This window comes from Odocoileus virginianus, unplaced genomic scaffold (assembly GCF_023699985.2).
Source record: "Odocoileus virginianus isolate 20LAN1187 ecotype Illinois unplaced genomic scaffold, Ovbor_1.2 Unplaced_Contig_29, whole genome shotgun sequence".
NCBI classification, from domain to species: domain Eukaryota; kingdom Metazoa; phylum Chordata; class Mammalia; order Artiodactyla; family Cervidae; genus Odocoileus; species Odocoileus virginianus.
This window is the reverse complement of record NW_027224346.1, coordinates 326,246-340,319: the sequence shown is the minus strand read 5'-3', so window position 1 is coordinate 340,319 and position 14,074 is coordinate 326,246. Positions and strand designations below refer to the sequence as shown.

General features: G+C 41.8%; 1 protein-coding gene across 3 annotated transcripts in view; it reads right to left on the bottom strand.

The window, feature by feature from the left end:
- IGF2BP3 (insulin like growth factor 2 mRNA binding protein 3) overlaps positions 1-14,074 on the bottom strand; it is a 142,418-nt gene that overhangs the window by 23,966 nt on the left and 104,378 nt on the right. For all 3 annotated transcript variants that reach the window (XM_070464560.1, XM_070464561.1, XM_070464563.1), the window contains exons 5-6: positions 13,987-14,050; positions 1,669-1,950 (exon numbers count right to left, since the gene is read on the bottom strand). In XM_070464560.1, coding sequence (XP_070320661.1) covers positions 1,669-1,950; positions 13,987-14,050 — 346 coding nt within the window. The remainder of the gene's footprint in view (positions 1-1,668; positions 1,951-13,986; positions 14,051-14,074) is intronic.

Here is a 14,074-nt window from a genome sequence, read left to right as displayed (position 1 = left end):
CAGAAGATCTGATAATGACGAGTTTCAATGGCAAGAGTTAATTAAATCTGTTGGCAGAGCTGCAAGTGAATCATGGAATACAACTATCGCTTCCCTTCCCTCTCCATCCTCCATCTTCCTGCTTAAATAAAACAAACAGTTTCATTAAATCACAGAAGCTCTTTCCTCTGACAGGGAAATGAGCAGCTTTAATTTAAAAGGAGCAACTTTCATCTGCCATGTAATGAGGAAGGGAAACGACTGAATAATTAGTTTCTGCAGGTAACAGGGAATCAATGCAAGAAAGACGCTCTTGAAATAGAGAATTAAAGAGAAGCTCTTGTATTAAAATGAGGCAAATCTGAGATGAAAACTGATTGGGCCATGGTTGTCTTCCCTACCCTCTAATATTACGAAGTCAAGGCCACCGACTTTGCACAAAGGTAACCAGCACTCAGCATCTCTCCCACTCCCAAGTGTGGGGAGGCAGGGCCAGGCGCCACTCTTCAGGGGGGGTGGGTGCATGACCACCACTAGACACAGTTCATTTTGCTTCTACATCAGAAAAGGGCCAGCCACCTGAAGGCTGGCGTGGTGCCTGTGATGAACGTGGATAACCTCTTAAGCCTGTTGGAACAAACACGGCACCATAGTTGTACTTTCCGAAAAAGACTCTGCTTAACTCCTTGGACCACACAAAATAATTTTTCTCACTAAATTTAAAAAGCAAAATGATCCACAATCATCTCTGTAGCTGACCCAAGGCCGTCTCCCTACCCTTTTGTGTAGAATGACTTGAGCGGTGTGTACACACTGCCTCTTCTCCCTTACATCTTCAGGAAATACGGTGGCAACTGTCCCAGAGACGTGCCTGATAGCAATTTACAGAACTAAGGGCAAGGACAGAGTTCATCGTCAAATTTTTTTGGGTCATATTCTTCACATACAGCGTAACAGGATGGTTACTAAAGCAAAATCACAAATATACAATCATTGGAGCTCCAAAACTGAGAATGCCTTAGATCTACTTTAACAGAATTAAACATAATTCACATGCAGTTATTTCACTCATTTGACAAAAATGAGAGCCATCAACAGACCAGTGTTGGGACTACAGTGGTAAATAAAAACAAACAGCTCCTGCCTTCTACTCCTAAAAAGCCTGAGTATTTGATAGAGAATCTTCTAATTCCCAAAATCTGCAAATTAAAACTATCAAACATCCTAAAGAAAGAACCATTCTAACTGCATGGCTTAAACACAGGCTAACTACAGATCATAAACTGAATTATTCTTCACTGAAGTAAAGCAAGACTAAAAAACTCTTCTGTGTTGGACCCAGAAAATTACTTCTAAAAGCACAGAAGGCAGTATCAGTGGAGGTCGGAGAGGAGATGGGGGAGCAGAGAAGCACCTAGAACTTGCCCTTTTGTTGGTCAGGGCCTCCCCCATCAGGAGGACCATTTGTTTTCCATTCATGTGTGAAAATCTAAAGTTCTCTTTGAGATTAAGGTTTAGCCCCAGGTTTTTATAAAATGAACACTAAAGATATCAAATCACAAGGTTTTTCCAGATTCCCAAGTAGCATACAGGAAGGGGTCACAACCATGTTCAGGAGGACATGAAGTAGCGAACAACAGACTCTCTTATGAGGATTCAAACACCCACCGTGCCCCAGGAAATACTCACTTAGACTGGGTCTGTTTGGTGATGTTCCGAATGGTGGCGCCTTCTTTTCCTATAATGGCTCCAACGAACTGGGTGGGAACCAGCAGGCGCAGAGGCAAGTCACACGGCTTTTGCTTGGACACTGACCCTGGAGACCCCTGCCTCGAGGAGCCCCTCTGGCCAAACCCACGCCGGCCACGAGGCTGCTGTGAGGGGCTCTGCTGGGCCGCCATCTCATCAGGGATGTAGGCCACTCTCAGCGTGAAGTTCTCCAGCTGGAACCCGTTCAGCTTGTCTAAAGCTCTGCAAGTGAACAAGGAGCAGGGGTGGGAAGGGGAACCAGGCTGGGTAACAGCAATACCACCTCTTCCACTCAGGATTCCCGGCTCTAAAGCTCCTGAATAAAGCCACTGAGCAAATCGCAAATCCAGAACACACCTAACACTCCCCGCCCACATTCCCTTTGAAGGACACATGGGGAAAACAGGTTTCCAAGGGAACATATTAGCCATTTACAAGTAAAAAAAAAAAAAAAAAATTTGTCAAACTCTAACTAGGGAATTCCCTGGCGGTACAGTGGTTAGGACTTGGTGCTCTCACTGCTAAAGTCTGGGTTCAATCCATGGGCAGGGAAGTAAGATCCCAGAAGATACACTGAATGGCCAGAAAAAAACCCAAACAAACAAAAAACAACACTCTTGACTAAGCCATTCACCATGAAGTCAATAACAGTCTATGAGGACCCCACAGAACAAGAGGAGGGGGGCTCCCCTTCTCCTGGCTAGTCTTTCCAAATCAGAACAGAAAAGAGGTTACAATACACACGTCCCTTGCTTTAATGTCTTAAAAACAAATATTTAAAACACTTTCAGAAGCAAAGGACAAAAATCTCTGAGCCACTTACTGGAGGAAGTAGAATTTAATACTCATGTTACTTACCACTATAAAATCACTCAATACCTATTATGAGCCTGTTCTTGAGGGAAAAAAGCAATCCATGACCTTGTAGAATTTATGATCTGATTTGAGGCAGGGAGACAGGGGTGGTGGTGAAAAGAAAACAACAAAAGCTGTCTTCTCCCTATCTATCCATCCATCCATGCACCCATTCATCTATTTCAAGAGGAGCTTTACTTTTTCTGGGTTTTTTTTTGTTTTGTTTTTTCATTTTAAAGCCTTGTTATGGAAAAGTACGGAAATTAAACGACACTTGTTGCTCCCTAGAAGAAAAGCTATGACCAACCTAGATAGCATATTAAAAAGCAGAGACATTACTTTGCCAACAAAGGTCCATCTAGTCAAAACTATGGTTTTTCCAGTAGTCATGTATGGATGTGAGAGTTGGACTATAAAGAAAGCTGAGCACCAAAGAATTGATGCTTTTGAACTGTGGTGTTGGAGAAGACTCTTGAGAGTCCCTTGGACTGCAAGGAGATCCAACCAGTCAATCCTAAAGGAAATCAGTCCTGAATATTCATTGGAAGGACTGATGGTGAAGCTGAAACTCCAATACTTTGGCCACCTGATGCGAAGAACTGACTCACTGGAAAAGACCCTGATGCTGGGAAAGATTGAGGGCAGGAGGAGAAGGGGACGACAGAGGACGAGATGGTTGGATGGCATCACCGACTTGATGGACATGAGTTTGAGCAAGCTCCAGGAGTTGGTGATGGACAGGGAAGCCTGGCCTGCTGCAGTCCACGGGGTCACAAAGAGTTGGACACGACTGAGCAAGTGAACTGAACTATGGAAACGTACCCAATCTTAAGCAAACATCCCAATGAACTTTCACACAGTGAGCATGCACCTCCAAATTCAGAGCTAGGACACCCAGTGTCCCTGAAGCCCCACCAGGACCTCCTTCCAGTGACTGCCCCTGCCCTCGGCTCCTCATGCCATAGACGATTCTGCCTATTTACATTTCTATGTAAATACCCATGTCTGGCATCTTTAACTTATCATTTATAAGATAAATGTGTAAGATTCCTAAGATAAATTGGTGTGTTCTAGCTTACCTACGTATTTTAAATGTGAAGAACTCAATAAAAGTTGACAGAAGATACTGCCATATAGACATCACCATAATAATACACACTCCCAGTGCACAACAAAATTTAAAAAAAAAAAAAAAAGGTCTCACGCTTTCTCCAGGGTTACTCAGAATCTTTGCTCAGATGGTATTCCAGTGGGCCCTGAGTTCGACCCAGGCAAGGAGAGAAGAACAGGCATAAAATGCTCTCTGTCTAGTTGCTCAGACTGATCATTTGTGGTTCACATACTGCTTTCTTTATCTGGAGATCTTTCCGTTTCAACTTTAAGAGATAGGCCCAGCACCAAAAGGGGTAACAAAACCATGAAACTGCATGGCAGATGCAGAAAACCAGACAAGACATACAATGTCCTCAGGACTCAGAATTCTGCCTTTTCCGCACGTCAGTGGCCTGTTCCATCACTGTCCTACAGTTCCATGCATACGAATTAACTCTTTAAAAGATCCCAGTCATACAGACTAACAAAGTATCAAGAAATTTCTGTCACCATTACCTCCAAGACCCTTCCCAGAGTAACTGTTAACTGTGATAACTTCTGCAAACGGACCAGCTCTTTCCATATGCTTACACAGGTGTGTAAGTGTTCAGTACCTTCTTAAAAAAGTAGGAACTGAGATCATGATATAGTCGTGTGATTTGTTGTTTTTCCAAATACAATGTATCTTGGGATATTTCCATGTGAGTTTTGTATCAGATGACATTCTTTTCCCATGTATGTGTGTGTGTGTAACTGAATCGCTTTGCTTTAGAGCAATTAATAAGACATTGTAAATCAACTATACTTCAATTCTTTTTAAAAAAGTAGCTAAAGATGGCATTCTTTTCATAAGCTTTATAGGTGATAGCAGACACACGAAAAACTTGTTTTACCAATACCCCTATGTAAGAACCTTCAGCTAACACATTTTTCCTGCCTTCTTCCCTCTCCTTTTTTCCTAATGAATACGTGCATTAAGGGCCCTAAAGTATTTTGGCTATTTCTAAAGGAAGACAACAGCTAGAAATTTTACTAACATCGATGATGTACATTTACTACAGGAAGTTTGGAATTGCAGATGTTTCAACAAATTAGATAAAGCTTTTCAAAGCCCAAGAGGAACCTATCGCTGAAGGTTACATGAGGAGGAGCCCAATGGAAGAAAGGGCTCAACTCCACCTGGGACATAAAAGGCGGCAGTTCACGGTGACATCCTTCCCCACTCTACAACTGAGCACTTCAGAAGACAGCAAGTGACTGTGCAATTAAGTCAGTAATGTTACTTTAGAAAAAGAAGTTGGGGGCGGGGGAGCCCTTCCCTGGTGGCTCAGAAAGTAAAGAATCAGCCTGCAATGCAGGAGATGTGGGTTCCATCCCTGGGTCGGGAAGATCCCCTGGAGAAGGAGATGGCAACCCACTCCAGTATTCTTGCCTGGGAAATGCCACGGACAGAGGAGCTTGGCGGGCTACAGCCCATGTTACTAAAAAGTTAATTAGCTTCTTTCCTGATTAAGAGACATATACAGATAGACAGACGTTGTTCTCCATGGAAATAAAGAGAGATAAACATAGGTCACCAGATGCTTCTGTGTATCCAAATACAGTCACGTGTGTCCGGAGAAACAACTCTCAACTTGGAATAAACTATAACTTCCCAACTTCACTGTATTGCTTTAAGAAGATTTCTTTGAGGGGAAAAGAAAAGATGCTCTTCATCGGGAGGCCAGGTGGGACAGTGCTCCAGGACCCAGTGCCGCCTGGGTCCGAAAGACTCCAAACTCAGGTTGTTCCTGCCAGAAAGCAGAGAGCATGCCCTGTGTACGCCGCACTGCTGGCTGCCAGCGCTCCTGACCCCTCACCACAGGGCACTCCACACCTGGACACAGCTGAAGGTGCAGGAGTGAGTAAACTGCCAGCATGACTGTCTCATGACTGAAGACTGTGTATTTATGAATTTATAGCCTCTCTATTAACCTGTCTACGCTACGTTATCTAGTGGGCTGCTGAGTTCCGGGGAAAACATTCCAGTATTTTCACCAACCTTACTGTACATGCAAGACGCATGATCGAAAACTGTCATCTAATTATTCAAAACATATGCATTCGGTTCAGCAGAACTCAAGGATGTTCATCCCACACGTGTCACTCAGAATGCTGTTGCCCATCACCACCTGATTGCTCTGCTGTGATTGAGTCAACCAGAGACGGTGAGTGGTATTTTTTGTTTTGCTTCCTTTTGGCTGCACTGGGTTCGAAGCTGTGCCTCTTGCATTGGAAGCGCAGAGTCCCAACCATTGGACCACCAGGAAATTCACACCCATGAGCAGTTTTGCTGGCTAACAGCACTTAATCGCATTGCTAAGTTTATTGGGATAGACCACAGGGTAGGATTGAAAGGGCCTTGCAAGAAAGAATAAGTAGTTTATGTCGAGGATTCAAGAGTAAGAAGAACTGAGTCTCAAATGGTACCCACATACAGAGCTGAGTAGTGAAAGAGAGACCAGAATTCTAAACCAACTTGAACAGTAAGTAGCCAGTGAGCCTCGGAAAGGTTGTTTTGTGATTTGGCATTAGCCTCCTCACCAGAAAAGCTATAAACGACCAGACTTATGGTCTTTCGACTCTATAAATTCCATGTCTAAAATCTTTTCCTTATTCCTAGATCTCACTGCTGGGTCTCACATAGGTCCTAACAAAATGAGGCTTAGGCATCATTGAAAAGTCACATCATCCATTTTATCCTTGTACCAAGAGTAAGAAGTTGAAACATAAAATTCAATAATTACCAAAAGCCTGATAATACCACTGCAGGGAGGCATCTTAAGGAAACAATCAAAGACTTCATTACCAAACTAGTTCTAATGGCAAAAAACTGCAAACAACCTATATGCCCGCCAGAGGACTAGCTACATAGACTGTGGTAGGGATGACATACTAGAGAGAGATTACTAATAAAATAAATACAGCTAATGGAAAGACAACCTGCACAATTCTACAGAATGATCTTTGGCATTTTAAATGTTGTAATGATGACCTATATGGGGAAAAATCTAAAGACTGGATATATGTATATGCATAACTGATTCCCTGGTGGTTACCTGGCTTGGAGCTACAAGGTAGCTGCTGCTGCTGCTAAGTCGCTTCAGTCGTGTCCGACTCTGTGAGACCCCATAGACAGCAGCCTACCAGGCTCCCCCGTCCCTGGGATTCTCCAGGCAAGAACACTGGAGTGGCTTGCCATTTCCTTCTCCAGTGCATGCAAGTGAAAAGTGAAAGTGAAGTCGCTCAGTCGCGTCTAACTCCTCGAGACCCCATGGACCGCAGCCCACCAGGCTCCTCTGTCCATGGGATTTTCCAGGCAAGAGTACTGGAGTGGGGTGCCACTACCTTCTCCGAGCTAGTAGCTACGAGCTACTAACTCAGCTGGGAAACAATCTGCCTGCAATGCAGGAGACCCCGGTTCAATCCCTGGCTTGGGAAGACCCACTGGGGAAGGGACAGGCTACCTACTCCCTGGTGGCTCCGCTGGTAAAGAAGACGCCTGCAGTGTGGGAGACCTGGGTTAGATCCCTGGGTTGGGAAGATTCCCTGGAGAAGGGAACAGCTACCCACTCCAGTATTTTGGCCTGGAGAATTCCATGGACTGTATAGTCCATGCAGATGCAGAGTCAGACATAACTGAGAGACTCTCACTCACTCACTCATAACTGATTAACTTTGCTGTATAGCCAGCAACTAACACAACATCATAAATCAACTATACTCCCAAAATATCAATTGTAAATAATAAATAGTAAGTTGTAATGCATGAGACAAAGTCTACCAAACTTGATGTCAAATTTCACAGTGGTTATCTCTGCATGGCAAAAAAGGCAAAACATTTCTTTGTCTTACTACTTGATCTATTGTTCCTTTTTCTAGAATAAATCTTCCATTTACATAATTTTCAAAGTTTAAGAGTCAACATCCTCCCCTTAGCCATCAGCCAAATTATCTCTAACACTCCTGTGTGTACTTTACACAAATCTTCAGGCTGATATAAAAATATCTGCTATAATAGCTTCAACATATAAACTATATTTCTATTCCCCAACAACAAAGAAAACACACCAGAAAAAGAACCCCTGGACAACAAAGGTCCTACTGTATAACACAGGGAACTATATTCAATGTCCTGGGATAAACCATAATGGAAAATACAAAAAAGAATATGTATGTGTGTCTGTGTATGTATACACACACACACATATATATACATGCTAAGTCGCTTCAGTCATGTCCAACTCTTTGCGACCCCAAGGACTGTAGCCCACCGGGTTCCTCTGTCCATATGATTTCCCAGGCAAGAATACTGGAGTGGGTTGCCATTCCCTTCTCCAGGGGATCTTCCAGGCCCAGGAATCAAACCCGCATCCCCTGAAGCTCCTGCATAGTAGGCAGATTCTTTATCACTGAGCCACTGCAGATAACTCAGTGCATTACATATAATACACACATACATATGTATGCATAGCTGAATCACTTTGCTGTACAGATGAAATTAACACAGCATTGTAACAACTATAGTTCAATATTTAAAAATAAAATGCCAAATTTATCTTTAGAAAAACCTTAGGATCATTGAAAAAGCAAGAGAGCTCCAGAGAAACATCTACTTTTGCTTTATTGACTATGCCAAAGCCTTTGACTGTGTGGGCCACAACAAACTCTGGAAAATTCCTAAAAAGATGGGAATACCACCTGACCTACCTCTTGAGAAATTTGTATGCAGGTCAGGAAGCAAGTTAGAACTGGACATGGAACAACAGACTGGTTCCAAATAGGGAAAGGAGTACATCAAGACCATATATTGTCACCCTGCTTATTTAACTTATATGCAGAGTACATCATGAGAAACGCTGGGCTAGAGGAAGCACAAGCTGGAATCAAGATTGCCAGGAGAAATATCAGTAACCTCAGATATGCAGATGACACCACCCTTATGGCAGAAAGCAAAGAACTAAAGAGCCTCTTGATGAAAGTGAAAGAGGAGAGTGAAAAAGTTGGCTTAAAACTCAACAGTCAGAAAACTAAGATCATCGGCATCTGGTCCCATCACTTCATGGCAAATAGATGGGGAAAGAGTGACAGACTTTACTTTTTGGGTTCCAAAATCACTGAGATGGTGACTACAGCCATGAAGTTAAAAGATGTTTACTCCTTGGCAGAAGTTATTACCAACCTAGACAGCTTATTAAAAAGGAGAGATATTACTTTGTCAACAAAGGTCCATTTAGTCAAGGCTATGGTTTTTCCAATAGTCATGTATGGATGTAAGAGTTGGACTATAAAGAAAGCTGAGTACAGAAGAATTGATGCTTTTGAACTGTGGTGTTGGAGAAGAGTCTTGAGAGTCCCTTGGACTGCAAGGAGATCCAACCAGTCCATCCTAAAGGAGATCAGTCCTGAATATTCATTGGAAGGACTGATGCTGAAGCTGAAACTCCAATACTTTGGCCACCTGATGCTAAGAACTGACTTATTTGAAAAGACCCTGATGCTGGGAAAGACTGATGGCAGGAGAAGGGGACGACAGAGGATGAGATGGTTGGATAGCATCATTGACTCAATGGACGTAAGTTTGAGCAAACTCTGGGATTTGGCGATGGACAGGGAGGCCTGGCATGCTGCAGTCCGCTGGGTCGCAAAGAGTTCAACACAACTGAGCGACCGTATTGAACTGAACTAGATGACAAACAGACCTAAATACAAAAAAAAGAAAAGAAATAGCAACTCTAAAATAAAAAAAGAACTAAATATGTAGAAATTCTGAAGGGTTACTTCTTTGTCACCCATGACAAATCTTCCAATGAATTAGTGTCTTTGTTATCTGAGCATCCCCAGAAGATGGAAGGAACAGGTTATCCATGAGATCCAAGGCTGTCTTGCTTCCAAGAACAAGAAACACTAAATACATATTCCTGATTTAAATACATTTTCATTATTTTTACTCATTTATTATTCTTATTTATTATTCTTACTCATTTATTATTATTATTTGAGGCTTGTGGTTAAAACAAATATATGTATTTCCTAGTACTATTAGCACTGTTAACTTTTGATTTTTTTCTTATCCACAAGGTGGCAGGAATTTCCATGTTAAATTCTGTCTTAGAGACATCGCCTTACTGAGGAATCGTCTTAGAAGAGTCATTCATTATCAAAAAAAAAAAAAAAAAAAAAAGAAGAAGAAAGAAATGTGTCATTCATAGAGCTTTAAGTAAAAAGAGGCTTTTGAACTAGGTCTCTAACTCCTGAGGGTTATAATAACTCCAGTTATTATCTGAAATGAAGTATCCTGTACAATAACAGGGCATTCTCAAAAGCAGTGAAAAATGCTGGGTAAATGTTTAATAGCTATTGACTTACTACCTTTGCATCTCACAGGTAGGATTATATTAAGGAACATTAACTTGAGCAGAGACACAGCTAGAAAAGTGTCACAGGGAGTTCATTCCATGGAACCAAACTCTGGAAATGACCCCTCTGAGTCTCCACACTGTACTCACACCTCCACAAGCACAGCCCAGTTACAGAGAGGCCTGTGTTAACACACGCTAAGGAAAATGAAAAGAAGTCAACTAGGAATGTCAACTCAGCCCTTATCACCTAGGGAAGTAAGCTTTGGATGGGCGCCATGGGAAAGGCAGGAAGAAATCATGCCAGCTTAGCTGAGGCAGCACACAGTCTTGGTGGAGTTCAGAAGAGGCTCGCTGGGTTCAGCAGACAAGTCCTGAATGGACCAGCCTTCCCCCGCGCAAGCCACGTCTGGCTGCTCTCTCAGTGCCCAGAAGCAAAGGGTTGAGCCAGAATTATTACTTACTGGGTGCCAGGCCATTTGGTGAGACCACCGTCTATAAACATGGGCATATACGCACAGATATATCCGCTTGTCAGCCCTCATTTTGTAGCTGAGAAAACTGAAGCTCAGAGAGGTTACGGTTAAAGTCAGAGCTGCCGGACTTCAGTCTATGCTTTCTCCACTTTATCAAATGCCTCTCAAATACAATTAATTCTGCTTTAAAAATGACAGTGCACCTCCTATCTTTAAAAAAAAACTTACTAGAAAACTAATAGCTCTCATAACACTGTCCACAAAACTGATTTGTCCATTCTGTTAACTTCCTATGAATACTCACTTATTGTCTAATTCTCTTTGATCTTTGAAATTCTTGAGGTGGAGAAAACCCAGGCTTCTTAAAAGGAAAATTCAACTTGGACAAGAATTAAATCAAGTAATCCCTCTCCAAATATTCTTCCAGCACCAGGGGGCACACCCTTGAGGACAGAAACTTTGCCTTTATTCATTGGCAACCTTTGGTCAGTAGTTGACACTCAATAAATGTTAATGAACTGACTACCAGAATAAAGGACATGATGACTTTCCCTCCTTGAAATGCCCAACTGATTTGTTTAGATGCTATAGTTACCTAAACCACAAACTCCTAACAGTCTTTTCTTCCCTCCATGTGATCCACAGGATCCTGACGATCTCTAACAATCATCACAAAGTACTTTTAGAATTACAGTGTCTCCACATTTGCCAGGCAAGTCTTCTGCCTTGACGAGCCGCCTACCCTGTGCCTGTACTCCAAATGCTTCGGTATTTTTTAAGGGGGGTAGGGGTGCTAAATGTCAACCTGTCCCCATTCAAGCCCACTTTGAATCTCTTCAAAGCTATGGAAAGCTATGTAGGTTTCCTCCAACAGACATTCTCCCACATGGCTAAATAACTAGTTACACTAAGCATTTCCCTCTTTACCAAGCTAGCCTCACGTAATAAATCATCAAGTGAGGCAACTGGGACTGGCCTCTGACAATCCTCAAATATCCTTGGGTTTTATCATGTCATCCCTTATTTTCCATCTACCAGAGAGCTGGTTCTGTCAAGTATTTAGTAGAGCTCTTTGTAAAAACTGAATCATATACATGAATGGAGCACCTGTGTTTCTCACTGCACACTTTTATCCCTACTCTACTTCAGGTATAAAGTGTGAAATTTTCCTGTTGTTCCTCTCACATCATGATTAGAGAATAAACTCTGTGAGACATCAGCTTATTTTACAATTCATACTACAAGTCTATGTCTTCATATAAACTGTTGAGGTTTCCCAGGTGGCTCAGTGGTAAAGAATCTTCCTGCCAATGCAGGAGACTCAGAGACACAGGTTCAGTCCCTGGGTTGGGAAGATCCCCTGGAGGAGGAAATGGCAACCCACTCCAGTATTCTTGCCTGAAAAATCCCATGGACAGAGGAGCCTGGTGGGCTACAGTCCATGGGGTCGCAAAGAGTTGGATATGACTGAGCATATAAACTGTTAACATTTATGTTAAATAAATGAAAGGTACAAAGAGAAGGAAAATTTGAATATTTTAAATCTATTAAGAGTCTCTACAGACATGAAGATCAGACTTTTGGTTGCTAAGGGTAGGGGGAGGGATGGACAAGGAATTTGGGGTTGGTAGATGCAAACTGTTACATTTAGAATGGGTAAACAAGGTTCTCCTGTTTGGCACAGGGAACTATATTCAGTCTCATATAAACCATAATGGAAAAGAACATTGAATAAAGAATGCATATATGTGTAAAACTGAGTCACTCTGCTATAAAGCAGAGTTAATACCACACTACTAATCAACTATACTTCAATTTAAAGAAAATTTTAAATATACATTAACAGTCTCAAATTAAAGCATCAAAAGTGAATCTCGAGTCTGGCTTCTGAGAAAAATGTGAAATTAACATGATTAGATACTATTTTTACTCACCTGACAGGCCAGGTTTGATAAAGCCCTGTGTTAGGTAAAATTAAGGAGAAATGGACACTCTCATAGTGCTGGGGGGAAATTTAAACTCATTCAAGATCTAGAAAGGATAACTCATCAATATCCAACAAAAAAGGCACACCCTTCTTGACTTAGCAAATTTACTTCTAAGAATTTAACCTATGACTGTGCTTACAAACTTGCAAACTGACTGCAAAAGGGATTCACTACATCTTTGCTCAGAACTGCAAGAGACCTAAAAATCTAATTTGAGACTAAGACATTCCACATCTATACAACCAAATTCTATGCAACTGTAAGAGATATGTTATATATGTACAAAACCCTCAAATGCTATGGTATCATCTGTGTAAAAAAGGAGGAAGAATACACAGATATACTAGTCTTCTATATGGTTATCTCCAAGGAAGCAAAGTAAAGCAGTTGGGGAACCACACTGGAAGGAAGATTTGCAGTATACACATCTAGACTTTAAAAATTCTGAGCTATGTAAATATTACCGACTTTTATTTTTATTTTATTAGTTGGAGGCTAATTACTTTACAATATTGTAGTGGGTTTTGTCATACACTGACATGAACCAGCCATGGATTTACATGTGTTCCCCATCCCGATCCCCCCTCCCTATTACCGATTTTTAAAAACAAAAGTTCCCCTTGTGTTATGCAGATTTCCATCTCCTTCCCCAGCCCCATCTTGCTTCTCAGTCCCTGCATGGGCGAGCACTGCCTTTGGTTACCTGGCTGTATTCCCCTTCCCCTCTGGGGTTCAGGGTCCGTCAGCATGGCCCTTGCTCCCCCACAGAGAGGACAGTCTGGCTCCGCCTGAACATGAGCACGACTGGGCACCCCATGTGCCAACCGTCCACGTTTCTGTTCTGAGCAGACCAGTCAAAAGCAGTATCTGTGGGAACCTCATTTCTTCTCTCCAGTGGTCAATCAGTTTGTTAGATTATTCCCAAGCCCACAGAATTATCTTTTCCTAGGGGACATTTTTTGATCTGTGAAATTTTGCCTGTCTGTTGCATTGGAATATTTTTTTTCCACCAAATTACATTAGTCCCATGCCTACACACTTCTAAATGACATTTGGTAATTATCAGAAAAATAAGTGAACAGGTAAATGTAACATTTAACACATGATCAACTTAACAGCTTTGGGAAAAACAGCAACAGTGTATGTATCATACCAATAAAAAGGGGAAAAAAGGTCTTTAACGTAATTTGGCAATGATACCCGGGTGCAGAACATTTTGCAAACAGGATATAATTCAGCATCATATTATAACTATTATTGGCATTAACATTATATTGAAAATGTAATAAAACTTTAACCGATGTAGATTCTTATCAGACATTCAAACTTAAAAAGATGTGCAAGGTCAAACTTCGCAAAATAAAGTTGTCTGCTACCCACTAGCCCAAAATTAAAGTACTATATTTAACCTTGTTATTACATAGCGATTAGAAGTTTCAAACTGCTTACTGTCTGGCTTGCTCCTTATTGGAATAGGTTACATTGACGACAGCAGTTTCCGAGTCAGTGTTCACTGTAGGAAGAAGAAGAGGGAAAA